The 18,054-nt window shown below is 46.9% G+C and overlaps 1 protein-coding gene across 4 annotated transcripts in view; it reads left to right on the top strand.

The window, feature by feature from the left end:
- The window catches only part of LOC149320337 (transcription termination factor 1-like), a 65,171-nt gene that overhangs the window by 11,748 nt on the left and 35,369 nt on the right, over positions 1 to 18,054 (top strand). For all 4 annotated transcript variants that reach the window (XR_016278392.1, XR_016278398.1, XM_089500864.1 and 1 more), the window contains 2 exons: positions 7,532 to 7,717; positions 12,639 to 12,717. Coding sequence is in view for 2 of the 4 variants with exons in the window: in XM_089500864.1 (XP_089356990.1) it covers positions 7,532 to 7,717; positions 12,639 to 12,717 (265 nt within the window). In the remaining 2 variants the exon portion in view is untranslated. The remainder of the gene's footprint in view (positions 1 to 7,531; positions 7,718 to 12,638; positions 12,718 to 18,054) is intronic.

Genomic DNA, 18,054 nt, shown 5'->3' with positions numbered 1-18,054 from the left:
TTTATGTCACGACTCCTTATGCTCTATCACCAAATATAATTGATGACAACACCCTGGTTAAAACTCAGGTTCACAGTATTATATAATATAGTAGCGTGGATATAATATATATGGCCGACAAGCCTTTAGATAAAACAAAATATGAACTTTATTGAACAACGGGCTTGAACAGATATTACTTGAACTAAATGGCATTAAACAGCTGTTAGTTCAGGCATGTGTTACTTCGTTACATTGGTACTCTTTATTTCGTTACTGTATTCCTCTTTCCCCAGATATTCTTTAACCACTTCAGGACTTCCCTGTCCCTCTTTAGGCAATTCTTTTGACTAACTTAGCCACCAAGGCTATCGTATCCCGCAGGATAATAACTAACTGAAACCCTCTTCCAGATTATTATTATTATTATTAACTTTTATTTATAAAGCGCTGTAAATTTACACAGCGCTGTACATACAATCTTTTTAATTAGACGGTTCCCTGCCCTCAGGCTTACAATCTCTCAAGTTATCTCTTGAGTCTCTCAACTTCAGACTCCAACCCCATCACTGTCCCTCACTGGACATAACAGACCCTTCCTTGGTCTATTATCAACACCTCCTCTAACAAAATACTGTTCCCTCAGGAACTATTGGAACACAGTCCTCTCTTGGACTCTACTGTTCCCCAACAGTTTCTCTGTCAACATTCCAACTTCATCTCTCAACATTCTAAACCCTAACTGACAGAACCAACTCAGCCAGCTCCTGATTGGCTTAGGGTCTCTGGGTTCTGATTGGCTGGTTTTTGAGTCAGTTCGTCACAGTGGGCTCTAGAGATTTTCTAGCCTAAACATTTTCTAGAATTGGCTCCATCTTTCTTGAGTTTCCAGAGAGTGGTTAACTGGCATTTATTATATCTGGCTTTTAGTTTTTAAAATGGGTTTGTGAAGTGGCTGTTAATTTTCTTTCTGCCTTTGAATAGTGTTTTTTTAACATCTCCTGTTAAGCGTTTTTTAATTTCTTCTTCGTGGTCCTTGCGAATCATACAAATGGGTTTCACTGTGCCTGCGCGGTGCTGTTCGAAACTTCAAGAATCACTGGGCAAAGTTTACTTTGCAACATTTAGAAACTTTTTGGCAGTAACTCCGCCCACCCGTTATAAAGCCCCTGCATTCCCGCTCTTTTCCCCAGTTCCTTTTTTCCGCCGCGTTAGCTGCTTCAGGGAACTTCGCTCGCTTTCGCTTATTGGAATCACTTTCACTTCTGACCTCGGACCGTCTCTTGACCATTCTCTTTCTCCTGCCCCAGTAACTTTGGACTTTTCGGCTTAATTGACCTCGTTTTGGATTTTCCCTCTGACTTGACGACCTCGGAAAGATGCCAGCACCCTTCAAGAAGTGCGACGTTTGTGGAGGCAAGGTGCCCGTCCAGGACCCCCACTCCTCCTGTCTCCTCTGTTTGGGCAAGGACCATGATCCGAAGGCTTGTTCCCTATGCAAGTCTCTCTCTTCTCAGGCTCGCAAGAATCGTGAGTCTCGGCTGACTTCAGCCATCGCACAGGGCAAGGTCCAGGAGGTTGGCTCTCGTCCGTCGTCGGTCCCCTCGGCTGTGCCGCCGGCCTCCTCTTCCCGAGCCAGCGTGTCTAGTGTGGTCTCTGCTCCGCCGACCACCACCGATGTGGCCCGCGGTCCCCAAAGACCCAGTGCCACCGACAAGCCCTCCAAGCTCCCCCAAAAATCTTCGGGGACTGAGGGATCCGAGCCCAGGGCAAAAGCCGGGAGAAAGCCGTCCCCGGAGGACTCGCAACCAAGAGATCGTTCGGAGGCGGAAGCCCATGCCGGTGCCGTCCTCGAACATGTTGAAGACATCCCGACACGCCTCCAAGTTGCCTGAGACAGGGGCACCCTCGGCTCCAAAGAAAGCCCTGGATGGCAAGGGCAGGTCATCCAAGCCATCGGCGCCAGCAGCGGTTGTCCTCACCGACTTGCCGGACAACCCCTTTTCCCCCCTGGAGGACCGGGAGACACCCCGCTCGTCGAAGAAGAGGCACTCCAGAGATACCCTGGGGGACTCGGGATCGAAGAAGTCCAGATCCAGCCATGGCTAGAGTGGGGCATCGACGTCCTCTAAGGGGAAGGAGCGTCCCTCTCACAAGTCGTGCTCTCCGGCTAAGAAGGCTCGCTCCCCGACCAAGAAGGCTCACACTCCTGCTTCCGTCTCTTCCCATCCGGACGGATCCTCCACTTCTCATGCGGCTCCTCTCCTGGACACCCCGCTGCCGGCAACTGTGGACTTCGCCCACCCAGATGCTGAGGCCGTTGGGACCTTGAGGGAGCGGTCTCCCCCTCTCTCCTTCCATTTGGAGGAGGACGAGCCGGTGGACGAAGGCACTGACATGTTCTTCGACTCGGAGACAGGGAGATATTACATGTCGGTGCTAGAGGAGACCACCTTCCGCGAGTTCACCCAGCTGAACCTGCGCCCTGTGGCCCCTCGGAAGGAGAAACCTCAGACTTCGCATTCGGCGGCGTTGAAATCCGACACTCTGTCACGTTCCGCTGCTCGTCCCGAGACGGAGTTGCCTACCCTCCAGATACCAGGGCATCCCGTGTCTTGAGTCCGGGCGCCTGACATCCAGCTCTCATCAGGCACCGACTCTGACGAGGAGCCTGTGTTGCCGGCGGGGGACCCCTCCGACGAGGATGACACTTCCATCCAGGCGTCCCCTCAGCGGATGCATCACCCTGAGCCATCCTCCCCGACCGATGATGTGCGTTCATTTAACAAGCACATCATCAAGATGGCCAGGGCCCTGGACATTGAGCTCTCATTCCCGGAGGAGCAGGCTCAAGATCCGGTGGAGCGCCGTGTCCATGGTCGAGTTCCCACGCCGCCTTCCATCCCGTTGCTTCCGTCCCTCGAAACCATTGTCCGCAGGTCGTGGGATGCTCCTGCTTCCCTGGTGGGATCGTCGTGAAGGATCGAGTCCCTTAACCGGATCGCCCCTTCGAGCTGTTCGTGGCTGACCGATCATCCGAAGCCAAACTTGGCGATCGTGGAGGGGGCTCAACAGGGCTTCGTCCCCAAGCAGGCGACTTTACCGGTGGATCGGGAGGCGAAGAAAGTTGATGGCCTGGCTAAGAAGGCCTACTCTGCCGCGGCTCTCGCAGTTAAGGCCATCAACTATAATGCCTGCATGGGGGCCTACATCCAAACCCTCATGGAGGGGATCTCGCCACTCATCCCTGAGGTCCCAGATGAGGTCCAGAGGCGTCTCGTCGAGATACGGGATGAGGCCCACTCCATCGGCAGCTGGCTCATCACCGCCTCCAGGAACATGGCAGACTGTGCTGGATGGGCCATGTCGGCATCGATGGCTTTACACCGACATCCGTGGCTTCGGGGGTCCGACCTCAACGCTAGCGTGGGGGCGGCTATTGAGGACATCCCACTGGATGGATCTGGCCTCTTCCACGCCGAGACTGACAAACGCCTGAACAGAAGGTTCAGGATGAAGGCGGCGGCGAAGAAGCATGGGATGTCGACCTCCTCCATCTCATCCTTCAGGAAGAGGCAGCATCCTTGGCAGCCCCAAGGTCAGTCTCAAGGGACCTTCCAGCAGGACCAGCAGCCCCAACAACAGGGACCCCAGAGGCGCCGTTATCCCTCTCAGTCTTCCTCCTCTTCTGGCCGCCGGAACTTTCCTCCTCGGTGCTGAAAACCCCTCCGGCAGGATACCAACCAGGGGAAGAAGAGAACCTGAAGGGTTGCTGCGCACTTCATTCCTTCTCCCTTGTTTTTTATTTGACATTTTGAGTCCTTTTTGCTACCATCTGGGCCTCCATAACAACGGACTCGTGGGTCCTTAATGTCCGTAGGGGTTACGCCCTTGAGTTCCAAGAGCTCCCCCCACTTTATGTCCACTTCCCCCTTGGACACCCTTCTCGGCGAAGTGCGCACTTTGATGGACAAAGGGGCAATTTCCCCCTTGCCGCCTGACCTATATTCTAGGGCGTTTTTCTCCAGGTACTTCACGGTACCGAAGGCAGATGGGGGCATCAGGCCCATCTTAGACTTGAGGGAATTGAACTGCTTCCTAGAGTACCGTCGGTTCCAAATGGTAACCTTGGCCTCTATTCTGCCTCTGCTCCACCAGGACCTGTGGTTCGCGACGGTCGACCTGAAGGACACTTATTTCCACATCGGGATTCGGGAGTCCCACAGGAGATTCCTCGCCTTCGCCGTCGGCTCCACCACGTACCGCTACAACGGCCTCCCCTTTGGCCTCGCCACGGCCCCGAGGGTCTTCACCAAGTGCATGGCGCCAGTGGTGGCATACCTCCATCAGAGGGGGTACAGAGTCTTCCCTTACCTGGACGATTGGTTGTTTGCCGCCGACTCCCAACAAGAATTGCAGGACGCAATCTCATTCGCCTTGCACCTTTTGGCCTCCCTCAGACTGGTCGTCAACGAGGAAAAGTCCTACTTCACACCGACCAGACAGGTCAAGTTCATCAGGGCCATCCTCGACTCCGAAAGATGCTCTGCATTTCTTCCTCTGGACCGTTTTCAGGCGTTGATAGCATCGCTGAGGCCTTGCATCTCCCACAGAAGGGTAAGGGCCAGGGACGTCCAAGTAGCCCTGGGCCACATGGCATCCAAAACATTCGTGATACCGTAGGCAAGGCTTCGCCTCCGACCCCTGCAGTCCTGGTTCCTCTCAGTCTTCTCTCCGATGAAGGACCCTCCATCCAAGTGGCTCACGGTACCGAGACCGGTGGCCGCTTCCCTGAGGTGGTGGCTGGACTGCCACAATGTCTGTATCGGGATACCCTTCCACCAACCTCAGCCTCAATTGACTTTGACAACCGATGCTTCCCTGGAAGGCTGGAGCGCACACCTGCTCGACCTCGACGTCAAAGACAAGTGGTCAGCTCAGGACGGACTTCTCCACATCAACGCATTGGAGATGCTCGCAGTCGAGAAGGCATTGAGGGCATTCGAGTTTTCGGTCACGGGCAAGGTAGTCCTCCTGAGAACGGACAACACCACTGTGATGTATTACATCAACAAACAGGGAGGCACCAGATCCAAGACTCTGCTCGAGATCACTCTCCGCATCTGGGACTGGTGCATCCAGAGACAAGTGCTCCTCCAAGCGATCCACCTTCCAGGGGAAGACAACGAGTTGGCAGATTGCCTAAGCAGATCCCCCTTGGTGTGCCACGAATGGAGGCTCCATCCGGAGACGGTCAGCGACCTGTTCGATCGGTGGGGAACCCCCCAAGTCGACCTCTTCGCGACCGAATGGAACAGCCACTGTCCCCAGTGGAGGATGTCTGCAAGGCTGCTGTCTGGTCCCAGCCTCTGACTTTCATAAAGCACTATAGGCTGGACACCAGGGCCATCCGAGACGCAGCTTTCGGGAGGGCTGTGTTGGTCTCAGGGTTGCATTGACTGCACTGTTATGATGTTTGTCATTGATTGCACTGTTCTGATGTTTTGTTTACAGTTCTACGTAAACAATGTCACTTTTTGCATTCTGCTGAATGATGTTTGCACAAGTTGCCATGGGATTGGTCTTGCATGACTGTACAATCCCTTCTCAAGTTTTGCAGTGTGGTTGCTATGTTGAGTTTGTGCACAATCAAAAGACTGACTCTTTTTATGGTTTAAGGTTTTATTGTTACAATAAATATACCTTGGTTTACCATAGCTTTGGTCTCAGGACACTCCCTCCGCCGCTTACCTAAGCTTGTCAGTCTAAACCCATTTGTATGATTCGCAGAGACCACGAAGAAGAAGGACAGGTTGCTTACCTGTAACGGTATTTCTTCGAGTGGTCATCTGCGAATACATACAAATCCCACCCGTCCATCCCCTCAGTGTCCTGCTCTTATTGGCTCTTTCCATCGCCTGCTTGGCGGAAAAATTGCGGAACTGAAGAAAGAGCGGGAAGGCAGGGGCCTTATAACGGGTGGGCGGAGTTACCGCCAAAAAGTTTCTATATGTTGCAAAGTAAACTTTGCCCAGTGATTCCAAAAGTTTCCGAACAGCACTGCACAGGCACAGTGAAACCCATTTGTATGTATTCGCAGATGACCACTCGACGAAATACCGTTACAGGTAAGCAATCTGTCCATCTCATCTGGCCCCTGGTGGATATGGAATACTATATTTATTACCATATATAGTTGTGTATAAGTAAAAAAAAATGTTCAAAATAACTCAAAAGGCTGAGTCTCACTTTTATACATGTCAGCATGGTAATTTCCCCAGCCCAGCTGTCTCTTGAAAGGACAGCTGGGCTGGGGAGGAGGCAGCAGTGTGAGTGCCCACCCTCAGAACCTCATCCCCACCTTGGCTGCCTCTTGGGAGATAGCCTAGGTGGGGGGGAAGTGGCCAGCTTTAGCTCCCCAAAGCTCCTCCCTACCTTGGCTGTCTTCTAAGAGGCAGCAAAAGTGGGAGGATGGTGAGTGGAGGGTAAATGCTGGCTCCCCGACCCTCCTTCCCACCCTTGCTGTATCCAGAGAGTGAGGCAAAGTCGGTGGGAGAGTGGAGGGTCAGCACTGGGTCCCCGACACTCTCTCCCACACCTTGGTTTTCTTTTGAGAGGCAGGCAAGGTAGAGGAGAGGATCAGTGCTGGCTCCCCAATCCTTCTCCCTACCTTGGCTGTGTTCTCAGAGACAGGCAAGGTGGAGGGGTGAGTGGAGAGGCAGCGCTGCCTCCCTGACCCTTCCCCTCTGGCTGTCTCCTGAGAGGCAGGCAAGGTGGAGGGGAGAATGGGGGGTCACACTGGCTCCCTGACCGTCCCTCACCTTGGCTGCCTGTCGTGAAGAAGCCAAGGGTGGGGGGGGAGTCGAGTATCCAGCTGAGGAGAAGAGGAAGAAGGAGCTGCTTTAAACTGGATTCTGGTGCCCAATGATCGCGCGCCCCCCCAATTCTGGGTTTAAAGCAGCCCTGGAGGTGAAGCTGCCACCCCTGTGCTCTCAAAGAGAAGCCCCGCCAAGGAGAAGTAGTTGTGGAGAGCTCTGGGTGAGTTTTGGACCAATTAGGGCAGGGCTTACATGTGGAGCCTGCCAAGGAGGGCTTTGAGGCAAGGACTCTGCCTGATCAACTTGCCTCTGGCGAGTCTCTTTAACTAATCCCCTAATGCCCCTAAATTTCACCCTGGGCTTATCCATTGGTCACATCAAAATCACTGATTTTGGCCCAAAATTTGGTCTCAATTTATACATAAGGTCGACTTATAGTTGAGTATATACAATACTACCAATGATGATATTAATTAATATGGCATTCAAGAAGAGACATGTTGAGGAGCAGGAGACACTTAATTGCCAAAAAAAGGTGTGAGTACTGGATATCAAAGAATGGCCATTTCCCCCAGAGCAGGCTTGTCACCTGTGAAAGTTGTGTGGTGGTGAGGTGAAGATTATACTGCATACTAGAAACCACCTAATCAGACCTTTTTGTAAGAAGAATAACCCTTGGATTGTGGCCTAAATTCTTTGATGTTTAGCATTTTAATTTTCCTGTTCCCACCTAGGCATCTCAGTGAGATTTGGTAGGTTCTCCAAACAGGAAAATGAGTTGTTGAGGAAAAATATGGAGGCCTTCTTGGAAGAGAGTGGAATAAGCAGTGCAGAAAAGCTCTTGTTTTCCAACAGATTTCCTGAAGAGCAAGCCCACCTCATGAGGCTGAAACGTGATCGTTTGTTTGGTCTAAAGATTGGTGAGTCTTAATTGGTTACTTTGATCTTCATGACCAAAAGATAGTCCAACATGTTCAAGAAACAATGCAAATCCTTTTCTGCTTTTAAGAACATAAGACTGGATTGGACCAAGCACCTCCCTAGGTCGAGAGCCCAGCCATTTGCTCCATCAGGAAGTATGTTAGCTGGACATGAATAAAATTGATTTCTCTGCCTGGCTTTTGCCTGATTGATGTTGGAGGTGATATAGAGCCATCCTCACAAGGAACGACATCCTCTGTGAATTTGTCCTGTCCTCCTCTAAAGATGTTCACATTGGCACCCATGATTTTGTTGTTAGTTTAATTCCATTTTAATGTTACTGTTTTATATATTTTTATTGTATTTTACTTGGAATGCCAAATTTGCGGGAAGGTTTTGATATAAATGATCATCATTATCTGGCAGTGAATTCCAGTGGAACCATGCAGAATGTGTAGAAGTAGTTGTGATATTGGCATGGTCCCTCAATACTATAGCGTAGAATGCAAAACAGTCCTTTATTATGGTTGATAGACCCAACAAGCTCATACTGACAGGTAAAATAAAGTAAAAAATTACCAACAGTGAGCACAGCCCCTTAATTAGTCAAGAGTGTCCAGTTTAAGAGTTCCTTAGAGTTCACCTTTTTTGCTCACCTCAGCTCCCAAGGTTGTAAACAACTGTGTTATCCCCTTTAAGAATATCTTGAACTTTGGACTATCAGAAAATTTCTAATATCATAAAACAGGTATTCATCTTTATAACAAGTATTTATAAAGGGTGCTCAACAATGGCTTCTTTTCATCCTGGAGAGAAGTGACCAGTGGGGTCCCACAGGGCTATGTCCTGCGGCCAGTGTTATTCAACATCTTTATCAATGACTTGGATGACAGAATTGGGGGCATACTTATCAAATTTGCAGATGACACCAAATTAGGAGGAGTAGCTAATACCCCAGAGGTCAGGATCAAGATTCAAAATGACCTGAATAGACTAGAAAGCTGGGCCAAAGCTAACAAAATGAAATTCAACACGGAGAGATGTAAGGTACTGCACTTAGGGAGGAAAAATAAAATGCACAGATATAGGATGGGGGACACCTGGCTGAATGAAACTACGTGTGAAAGGGATCTAGGCGTCCAAGTAGACCACAAATTGAACATGAGTGAACAGTGTGATGCGGCAGCTAAAAAGGCCAATGCAATTTTAGGCTGCCTCAATAAAAGTATAGTGTCTAGATCAAGAGAAGTATTAGTGCTGCTCTATTCTGTTTAGGTCAGGCCCCACCTGGAATATTGTGTCCAGGTTTGGGCACCACAATTCAAAAAGGACATTGAGAAACTGGAGCGTGTCCAAAGGAGGATGACTAAAATGGTGAAAGGTCTGGAAACCATGTCCTATGAGGAATGACTTAGGGAGCTGGGGATGTTTAGCCTGGAGAAGAGAAGGTTAAGAGGTGATATGATAGCCCCGTTTAAATATTTGAAGGGATGTCATATTGAGGAGGGAGCAAGCTTTTTTTCTGCTGCCCCAGAGAATAGGACCCAGAACAATGGATGCAAATTACAGGAAAAGAGCGCACCTCAACATAAGGAGGAATTTCCTGACAGTAAGGGCTGTTCGACAGTGGAACACACTCCCTCAATGGGGGATGATGGAGTCTCCTTCCTTGGAGGTCTTTAAACAGAGGCTGGATGGCCATCTGTCGGGGATGCTTTGACTGAGAGTTCGTGCATGGCAGAATGGGGTTGGACCAGGTGGCCCTTGTGGTCTCTTCTATGATTCTATGGTTCTCTGATTCTATTATGCTTGGAAAGGTTTAAAAAGGCTTAGTTAACACAGCCCTTGGAGGGGCATTTTATCTAAACAGAGTTTTCATACTCTACGTACCTTTCATCATTGACGTTGTTCATTGCAGTGGATTTCTTGTTGTAAGGAATGTAGCTTCTTGAAATACATTTCAGATACTTTTCAAGATAGAAATATGTTCACAGCTTTTGCTCATTGCTGCCTATTCTTAGTCTGAGATCTGGCATCTGTGATCACATTTCCAGGTATTGAGGTCTATTGAATCTGGAAGCAGCAGAGATGTTTTCTGACATCCCTTGTCAGTGGGGACTGAGAACTGGGTGCTGTGCTTGCCTTCCTAGCTGTCGAAGATGTTTGTTTAATCGGCTTCTGTGTCTTAAGACCTGAGGAGCCAAGAGTGTACTTTCTTTGGAGGCAGGGCATGGGTGATGGTAAAGGCAGTAGTGGTGATGATGATGATCTTCATCATAACCATAACAGATGCTTTGTTTTAGTTGTGCTAAATCTCCCACCATTCAGCTCCAGTGCATAACCCCAGTGGGTTAGAGAATAGCCCAAGAAGCAGAAAGGGCCTGCACAGGGCCCTATTTAAACCATTCAATGGAAGGAATAGCCTTAGGTTGTGAATACCCATACCTTGGTATCTCGTCCCTGCAAGAAGAGATTGTTTCATACCATAGGCCCTGTCACACTGCACAATTGTAGTACTCAAAGATATAGCCATGCCAGTCTGTAGAATCAGTATGTGAAAAGATCTTGTAGTATCTTTGAGACTAACTGAAAGAAAAAAGTTGGCAGCATGACCTTTTGTGGACTTAAGTCTACTTCCTCGGATGCTTTTGGTGGAATGGAAGCCTGGGACAGAAATATATATGCCGTAAGTATGTGAGAATGTCAATTCAGATTCAAAATCCTTTGGCTATGGAGAAATGTAGTATCAACTCTAGTTTTAACAATGTTGTTTGTGGACATAGCAGTTGGATATTGAAATGAGATGACAATGGAAACTAGCCTGCAGGTACAGAGACTAGATGAATATAGGACGCCCCCATGAGCATGGAGTCAGCTAGTGTTGAAATGTGGGTAGTGAGTCAGGAAGCCATTGTCCCTGATTACTCTTTTTGCTATGGCTCCATCCTGTGGAAACCTGAGATATTTAGTTTAGGAAGGGTACCTTTCTCCCTAAGGAAGTTGCTCTTGGCTCAGTCTTTATACATCTTTTCTACGATGATGATTATAATGATGTTAATAATAATAACATTTATTCTTAGCCTGCCCCTCTGTGCAACACAAATGGGGCGGCTGACAAGATTGAAACATACATTCCCATATCTCGCAGTCCCCCCCTAAAATACAATTAAACAGTTTACAATTTAAAACATAACTTAAGATAATAAACAAAGCAAATAAACAATGGCTACAGCAGAAATCGAGGTAAGCTAGTTAGGCTTTTTGGTGGCCGGGTATCTTAACAGCTTTTTAAAATGTGATGGATCTCCTCCATCAGGCCATTCCACAATCTGGAAGGAGTTATCTTTAAACAAAACAAAACCCAAACCTCTACCAACCAGAACTGTACACATTATTCCAGATATAGTCATACCATGATTTGCAAAAATTATGCACAGAATAGAATTTTCCTCTGTAATAGCACACATATATTAGGTCAATACTTTCCTTTATTCAAGTAAAGACATAATTAAAAGTATACCTTAGGCACTGAAATAAAGTAATGTATAAGAGCCATTAGCCATTTTTTTGCCACTTGGTGAGAAATTTAAAAATCTTCAAAATTCCTATTTTTTAACGAGAAGACTCAAAATACATAATTTAATTGGCTCTTCTGGAGAGAAAAAAATTGTTTTGTGTTTGTTGATTTTCAGTCTTTCTTTACTTGGCTACTCTAAATACCTTTCTACTTGCATTCCAGTAGGAGCCCTGTGGGGTCCCACAGGGCTCTGTCCTGGGCCCAGTGCTATTCAACATCTTTATCAATGACCTGGATGACAGAATTGGGAGCATACTTATCAAATTTGCAGATGACACCAAATTAGGGGGAATAGCTAATACCCCAGAGGACAGGATCAAGATTCAAAATGACCTGAATAGACTAGAAAGCTGGGCCAAAGCTAACAAAATGAAATTCAACACAGAGAAATGTAAGGTATTGCACTTAGGGCGGAAAAATAAAATGCACAGATATAGGATGGGTGACAACTGGCTGAATGAAACTACGTGTGAAAGGGATCTAGGAGTCCAAGTAGACCACAAGTTGAACATGAGTGAACAGTGTGATGCGGCAGCTAAAAAGGTCAATGCTATTTTAGGCTGCATCAATAGAAGTATAGTGTCTAGATCAAGAGAAGTAATAGTGCCATTGTATTCTGCTTTGGTCAGGCCCCACCTAGAATATTGTGTCCAGTTCTGGGCGCCACAATTCAGAAAGGACATTGAGAAACTGGAGCGTGTCCAGAGGAGGGCGACAAAAATGGTGAAGGGTCTGGAAACCATGCCCTATGAGGAACGACTTAGGGAGCTGGGGATGTTTAGCCTGGAGAAAAGAAGGTTAAGAGGTGATATGATAGCCCTGTTTAAATATTTGAAAGGATGTCATATTGAGGAGGGAGCAAGCTTGTTTTCTGCTGCTGCAGAGAACAGGACCCGGAACAATGGATGCAAGCTACAGGAAAAGAGATTCCACCTCAACATTAGGAGAAACTTCCTGACAGTAAGGGCTGTTCGACAGTGGAATGCACTTCCTCGGAAGGTGATAGAGTCTCCTTCCTTGGAGGTCTTTAAACAGAGGCTGGATGGCCATCTGTCAGGGATGCTTTGATTTGGATTTCCTTCATGGCAGGGGGTTGGACTGGATGGCCCTAGTGGTCTCTTCCAACTCTACGATTCTATGATTCTATGATTCTATGACATACCATTAAAAAATATACAGTATTTTAACGGAAACACTGAGTTTACCATAGGTTTGTGGTGTGCCATCTTGTTTTCTGCCAAGCTGCTTCTTCAATGCATTTATTTTTTAACTTCTCTAGATGATCTGAATTGTGTTGATACCAGATATAGATTTAACACGTGCATTGTTTCTGTCTCCCACAGCTGAAGGAATTCCACGACCTTGGAGACTTGTCTATTACCGAGCAAAGAAAATGTTTGACCCTCGGAATTATAATGGAAAGTAAGAGGAAGAACAGTTGTAAGGCTGGGTTGCGGCTTGTAGTCCCAGCACCATGGTGGCCTCCTTTGCCTGTTAATTTATTTTGTTCTTGCTCTCAAGTCAATCTCAACTCATGGTAACACTATGGATGAGACATCTCCAAGACCCTCTGTCTTCCACTGCTCTGTTTACCATATTTTCCGACATATAAGACAACTTTTTACCCCCATCTTATATGCCAGGTTATGTTTGGCGGCCAGCACAGAGATAGGCGAATGGTGTAGTCACCTCTTTGTCTACGGGTTCCTCGCGGGTTCCTATCCCAGCAGGCACTGCAGCCGGGCTCTCTCTCCCCGCCATTGCTGGAAAAGGCAGCGGAGAAGCAGCTCCAGAGCCGGTCCGGTGGGAGAGGGATGGTCAGGCCGAGGGAAAGAGTCGGCCCCTTATGCCTTGCCGCTGCCGCCTGGGATACTCCACTCCTCCAGCGGCTTCCACAGCGTGCCAGACTGTGGGAGGCCCTATTGCCACTTCTGACACCCACCTTCCAGGCCTCCACAGAGGCCCCCTCAAGCCGGCACATGTGGGCTGCAGACCCCCTTAATTCGGCCTATAGGAGGCCAGGCCACTGCCTGCATGCGACTTGGGGGTCGTCTTATACGCCCAATTGCCTTATACGCCGGAAAATATGGTAATTCCTGCAACCCCATACCCGTGACCTCCTTAATAGAATCCATCAATCTAGCATGTGGCCTTCCTCTCTTCCTACTTCCCTCCACGTTTACCAGCATTGTAGTCTTTTCCAATGAGTCTTCCCTTCTCATGATGTGTCCAAAGTATGACAGCCTCACTTTGGTCATCTTGGCTTCAAGGGAGATTTCTGACTTGATCTGTTCTAGGATCCATTTGTTTGTCCTTTTGGCTGTCCATAGAATCTTCAGCATTCTTCTCCAGCACCACATCTCAAATGAATGGATTGTCTTCCTATCTTCTTTCTTAACTGTCCAGCTCTCACGTCCATACATGGTAATAGGGAATAGCATGGTTTGTATGATTCTAACTTTCGTGCTGAGTTGTATATCTTTGCATTTTAGAAACTTTTCTAGTTCTCTCATAGCCACCCTCCCCTTAATCTTCTTCTGATTTCCTGACTGCAATCTCCATTTCTATCAATGTTTGATCCCAGGTATGGGAATTCTTTTACTATTTCTATTGCTTCATTGTCCAGGTTGAACTTACCTTGGTGGAAAATAATTTTTTCTTTGCTCTTTTTTCTTTGATCTTCCTTAGTAGGTGTACCAGGTCTGTGAGGTTTTCTGCTAGTACTGTGGTGTCATTTGCATATCGTAGATTGTTGATATTCCTTCCTCCTATTTTCACTCCTCATTCATCTGTGTCCAAGCCTTCTTTTCTTATAATATCTTCTGCATACAAGTTGAACAGATAGGGTGAAAGGATACAACCATGGTCTGACCCCTTTGCCAGTTGGGAACCATTCTGTTTTCTCTGTTTTCTGTTCTGACAGTAGCCTCTTGTCCTGAGTACAGATTCTGCATCTGGACTATCAGATGTGTTGGCGATCCCACGTCTTTAAGGGCATTCCATAGCCTTTCATGATCTATGCAATCAAAGGCTTTGGTATAGTCTATACAGCACATGCTGATTTTCTTTTGGAATTCCCTGGTGCACTCCATTAGCCACCTTATATATGCAATGTGGTCATTAGTGCCTCTTCCTTTCCTGAACCCCGCTTGAACCTCTGGGATTTCTCCATGTATGATTGGAGTCCATGTTGTAGAATTTTGAGCATGATTTTGCTTTCATGGGAGATGTGCCATGGTCCTATACTTGCTGCAATCTCTTGTGTCTCCTTTTTTGTGGATGTGGACATATATTGACCACTTCCAATCTGTTGGCCATCGTTTTGTTTTTCATATCTGTTGACATGTTGGTTAGCACTAGAGTTGACTCTGTCAATGTGGATTGCAGCAGTTCAATTGGAATATCATCTGTTTCTGGTGATTTGTTTTTCGCTATTTCTCTTATTGCAGTTTCCATCTCACTTTTTAGCTCTTGAATATTTTTTGTCATAGAGTGTCCCAGTCCTTGGTTTGAACTTTCCTTTGATTTCCTGGATCTTACGAAATAGATCTCTTATTTTTCCCTTTTTGTTGTTGTCTTCTATTTCTCTGCATTGGTCATTATAGTGGTTTTCTTTTTCTTCATGGTCTCTGCGAATCACACAGATGGGTTATTCTGCACCTGCCCAGGACCGACCAGAACATTCTGGAAGCTATTGGAAGTGTTTTGGTGGTAGTCCCACTCATTCCCTCACTGCCTATTGGCCAGTTTCCCGCCTAAACCCTCGGTTCCTTTTATCCGCCACAGCATAAGCATCTAGGAACTCTTCAGAGACTCATTTTCCTGTCAGACCTTAAAATTCTATTTGACAGGATCAAGCTGGGTTTTGGTGCTAATTTTTTAACATCATTACTCATATTTTAAAAGAAGTGCTGCGATTCCTTAGAGAATTGCAAACGTAAATATAAATTTAAATTCTGAGGTAAAGTTTGTTTTAATGGTGGCTTGCCTCACCTTCGCACTTGGCAAGGTGGGTTAGACAAGGTAACTGCACTTAGGGCGGAAAAATGAAATGCACAGATATAGGATGGGGGACACCTGGCTGAATGAGACTACATGTCAAAGGGATCTGGGAGTCCAAGTAGACCACAAATTGAACATGAGTGAACAGTGCGATGCGGCAGCTAAAAAGGCCAATGCAATTTTAGGCTGCATCAATAAAAGTATAGTGTCTAGATCAAGAGAAGTAACAGTGCCACTGTATTCTGCTCTGGTCAGGCCCCACCTGGAATACTGTGTCCAGTTCTGGGCACAACAATTCTAAAATGACATTGAGAAACTGGAGCCTGTCCAAAGGAGGGTGATTAAAATGGTGACGGGCCTGGAAACCATGCCCTATGAGGAAAGACTTAGGGAGCTGGGGATGTTTAGCCTGGAGAAGAGAAGGTTAAGAAGTGATATGATAGCCCTGGTTAAATATTTGAAGGGATATATTGAGGAGGGAGCAAGCTTGTTTCCTGCTGGTCCAGAGAACAGGACCCGGAACAATGGATTTCCTGAGGAGAATTTTTAAAATGGAACCTGCTTTGCGGCGCACTTTGTACCTCTGATTTCTGAGGAAAAGTTATAAAATGGCCACTCATCTTGCTTCCTTGCTTGGCTAGAGCCGCTCTTTTTGCTGATAAGAATTTGTTTCATGGCTGCTTGCCTTACTCTCATGCCTGGCTAAGGGCCACAGTGCTTCTGAGAAGGCTTTATTATATGGCTTGGAGTGATCATTGGCCCTCTTTCTCAGCCCTACGGTGCTCCTTGTCAGTCCCTGACTCTCCAGGGTTAAACTGATTGACTTGCTAATCGACTTCGATCTTTGTCGGTCCCTGACTATCCGGGATCAAACTGATTGGCTTGTAGCTGTATATGATCTTTGCCAGTACCTGACTCTCTGGGGTCAAACTGATTGGATGACCGCCCGACTTCAGTCTTGTCATTGGACAGGTATACAGTGTGAATATTCCTTCTGTATCGAGACCCGACATCACAGCTATCCCTATATAGCTGATTCCATACTGAGAGAGGACATCACCATTCGCACGTTTCAATTTTATGAGGACTTGGGCCGCATGGTATTATGTACAGATACCCTTGACTGTTTAAATTGTCCTCCACAACCAGGGACAGCTAAACGTCACTTAATGCAGACATTCAATTCTGACTTCCGAGTTGTCCTCCATAATCTTGGGGGCACAACCTGTGCACACTTGGTACAGATAATCCTTCACTATATGAACAGTCTTCAGGACTGTACAATCAAACTCATCAATTGGTTTGTTGCTTCTGTACCTAGAGACACTACCATTATCCACTCAGTACCAGCACAGTTCTGATTGTCTTGTTCCCCTGAGGGGGGACTTTGATACCATCGCTCAGAGACCATCATTCATGGGGAAAAGGTTTTGCTACTTCTCGGTATGAGTGTCAGTTAAGGCAGTTGGTGCTTCTTTACCAAGGGCCACTATATATGGTAGGGAATCCATGTCTCTTTCCCATGCACGTGCCCCTTCCAAGGGGTTCTTGTTGATGCCACTTTTTTCCCTGGAACAGGTGGCAAACAACTGCTTCAGTTCCTTGATACAATTTTTACAAGACGTCACATCATGGGATTCCGTTCCCACAGGGATTTCTTTCAACCTGACAGTATGGCATCCCTTCACTTTTACAATGCTGTGACTAGTCTTATTGGCATCACACCAGCCACTGTTATTTTTCTTTGACATATTCACCAAGAGCTGCATGTTTCATGCTAATAGTCTGGAACATTATGCTCAGATACAGCATGTCTTGTGTGTCACAAATATTGAATCTTACGATCTTCTCACTCGTCTTCTTGTCAGAAATTTGTTGTGTCTGGATGAGGTAGTATCCCTTCTCTCTTGATGTCCACCACTGTTCCAAAAATTGTTGCTGCAGCTCTTCTCCAGTTCAGTGTCATTAGGCTCTCTCTGTATGGATGGATTTCCCAACCATCTCACTGCAGAGCACAGATTGTCTATTTTATACTCTGTTAAAGAGAACATTTAGCCCTAGACTACTTAGCATTCTAAGCTATGTCTGTCAATGCTAATCTCCAAATCATGGCTTCAAGAGGCTTTATCAGGTCACTGCACTTATTCTACCTTCAAGATTCCTTGAATGACACACCTTCACGTTTTGAGGGCTTTGTAAGCCTCTCTTTCCTGGATACCAATGTCCCGATCTGTGCAGCCTCACATTGTTGCAAACCTATTGCCCTTCATGTTGGCTTCAATTCACCTTTTCAGATAAGACAGTGTCTGTATACCAGACCTTCTTTTTTGGTATTTCCCAGTAACCACTTATAGTAGTGAGCTTCCTTTGCTTTCACTCCACCTACCTATTCGGTAGCTTTGGCATAACCTCCATTACCAACAAACCTGTGCTATCTATGGACCATCAAGGCTTACCTACAGTTTGTGCAACATACAGTTAGCTGGCAAGCCTATTTTTTTCTGCCAGTGGGCATATTTCATCTGCATTGGTGACTGTTTCCACTATGTTTCAGTATTTTCTGCTCGACTCTGTAGAATTATCATATCAGCGGGACTGTTCGTCCTCATGTTTGCATGCCCTTGGGCTTGGTTTCACAAATAGTGGTTTTGTTTGGGAGCAGTGTGCCTTTCTTGTGTGGCATGGCACTCACTCCTCCACTGACCAAAGTTTGTTAGTCTGACCCATTTGTGTGACTCACAGAGACCACGAAGAAGA

Source organism: Sceloporus occidentalis, unplaced genomic scaffold, assembly GCF_023333645.1.
Source record: "Sceloporus occidentalis isolate IW3139 unplaced genomic scaffold, rSceOcc1.0.p SCAF_1, whole genome shotgun sequence".
NCBI lineage: Eukaryota > Metazoa > Chordata > Lepidosauria > Squamata > Phrynosomatidae > Sceloporus > Sceloporus occidentalis.
This window is presented reverse-complemented; position numbering and strand designations above follow the sequence as displayed.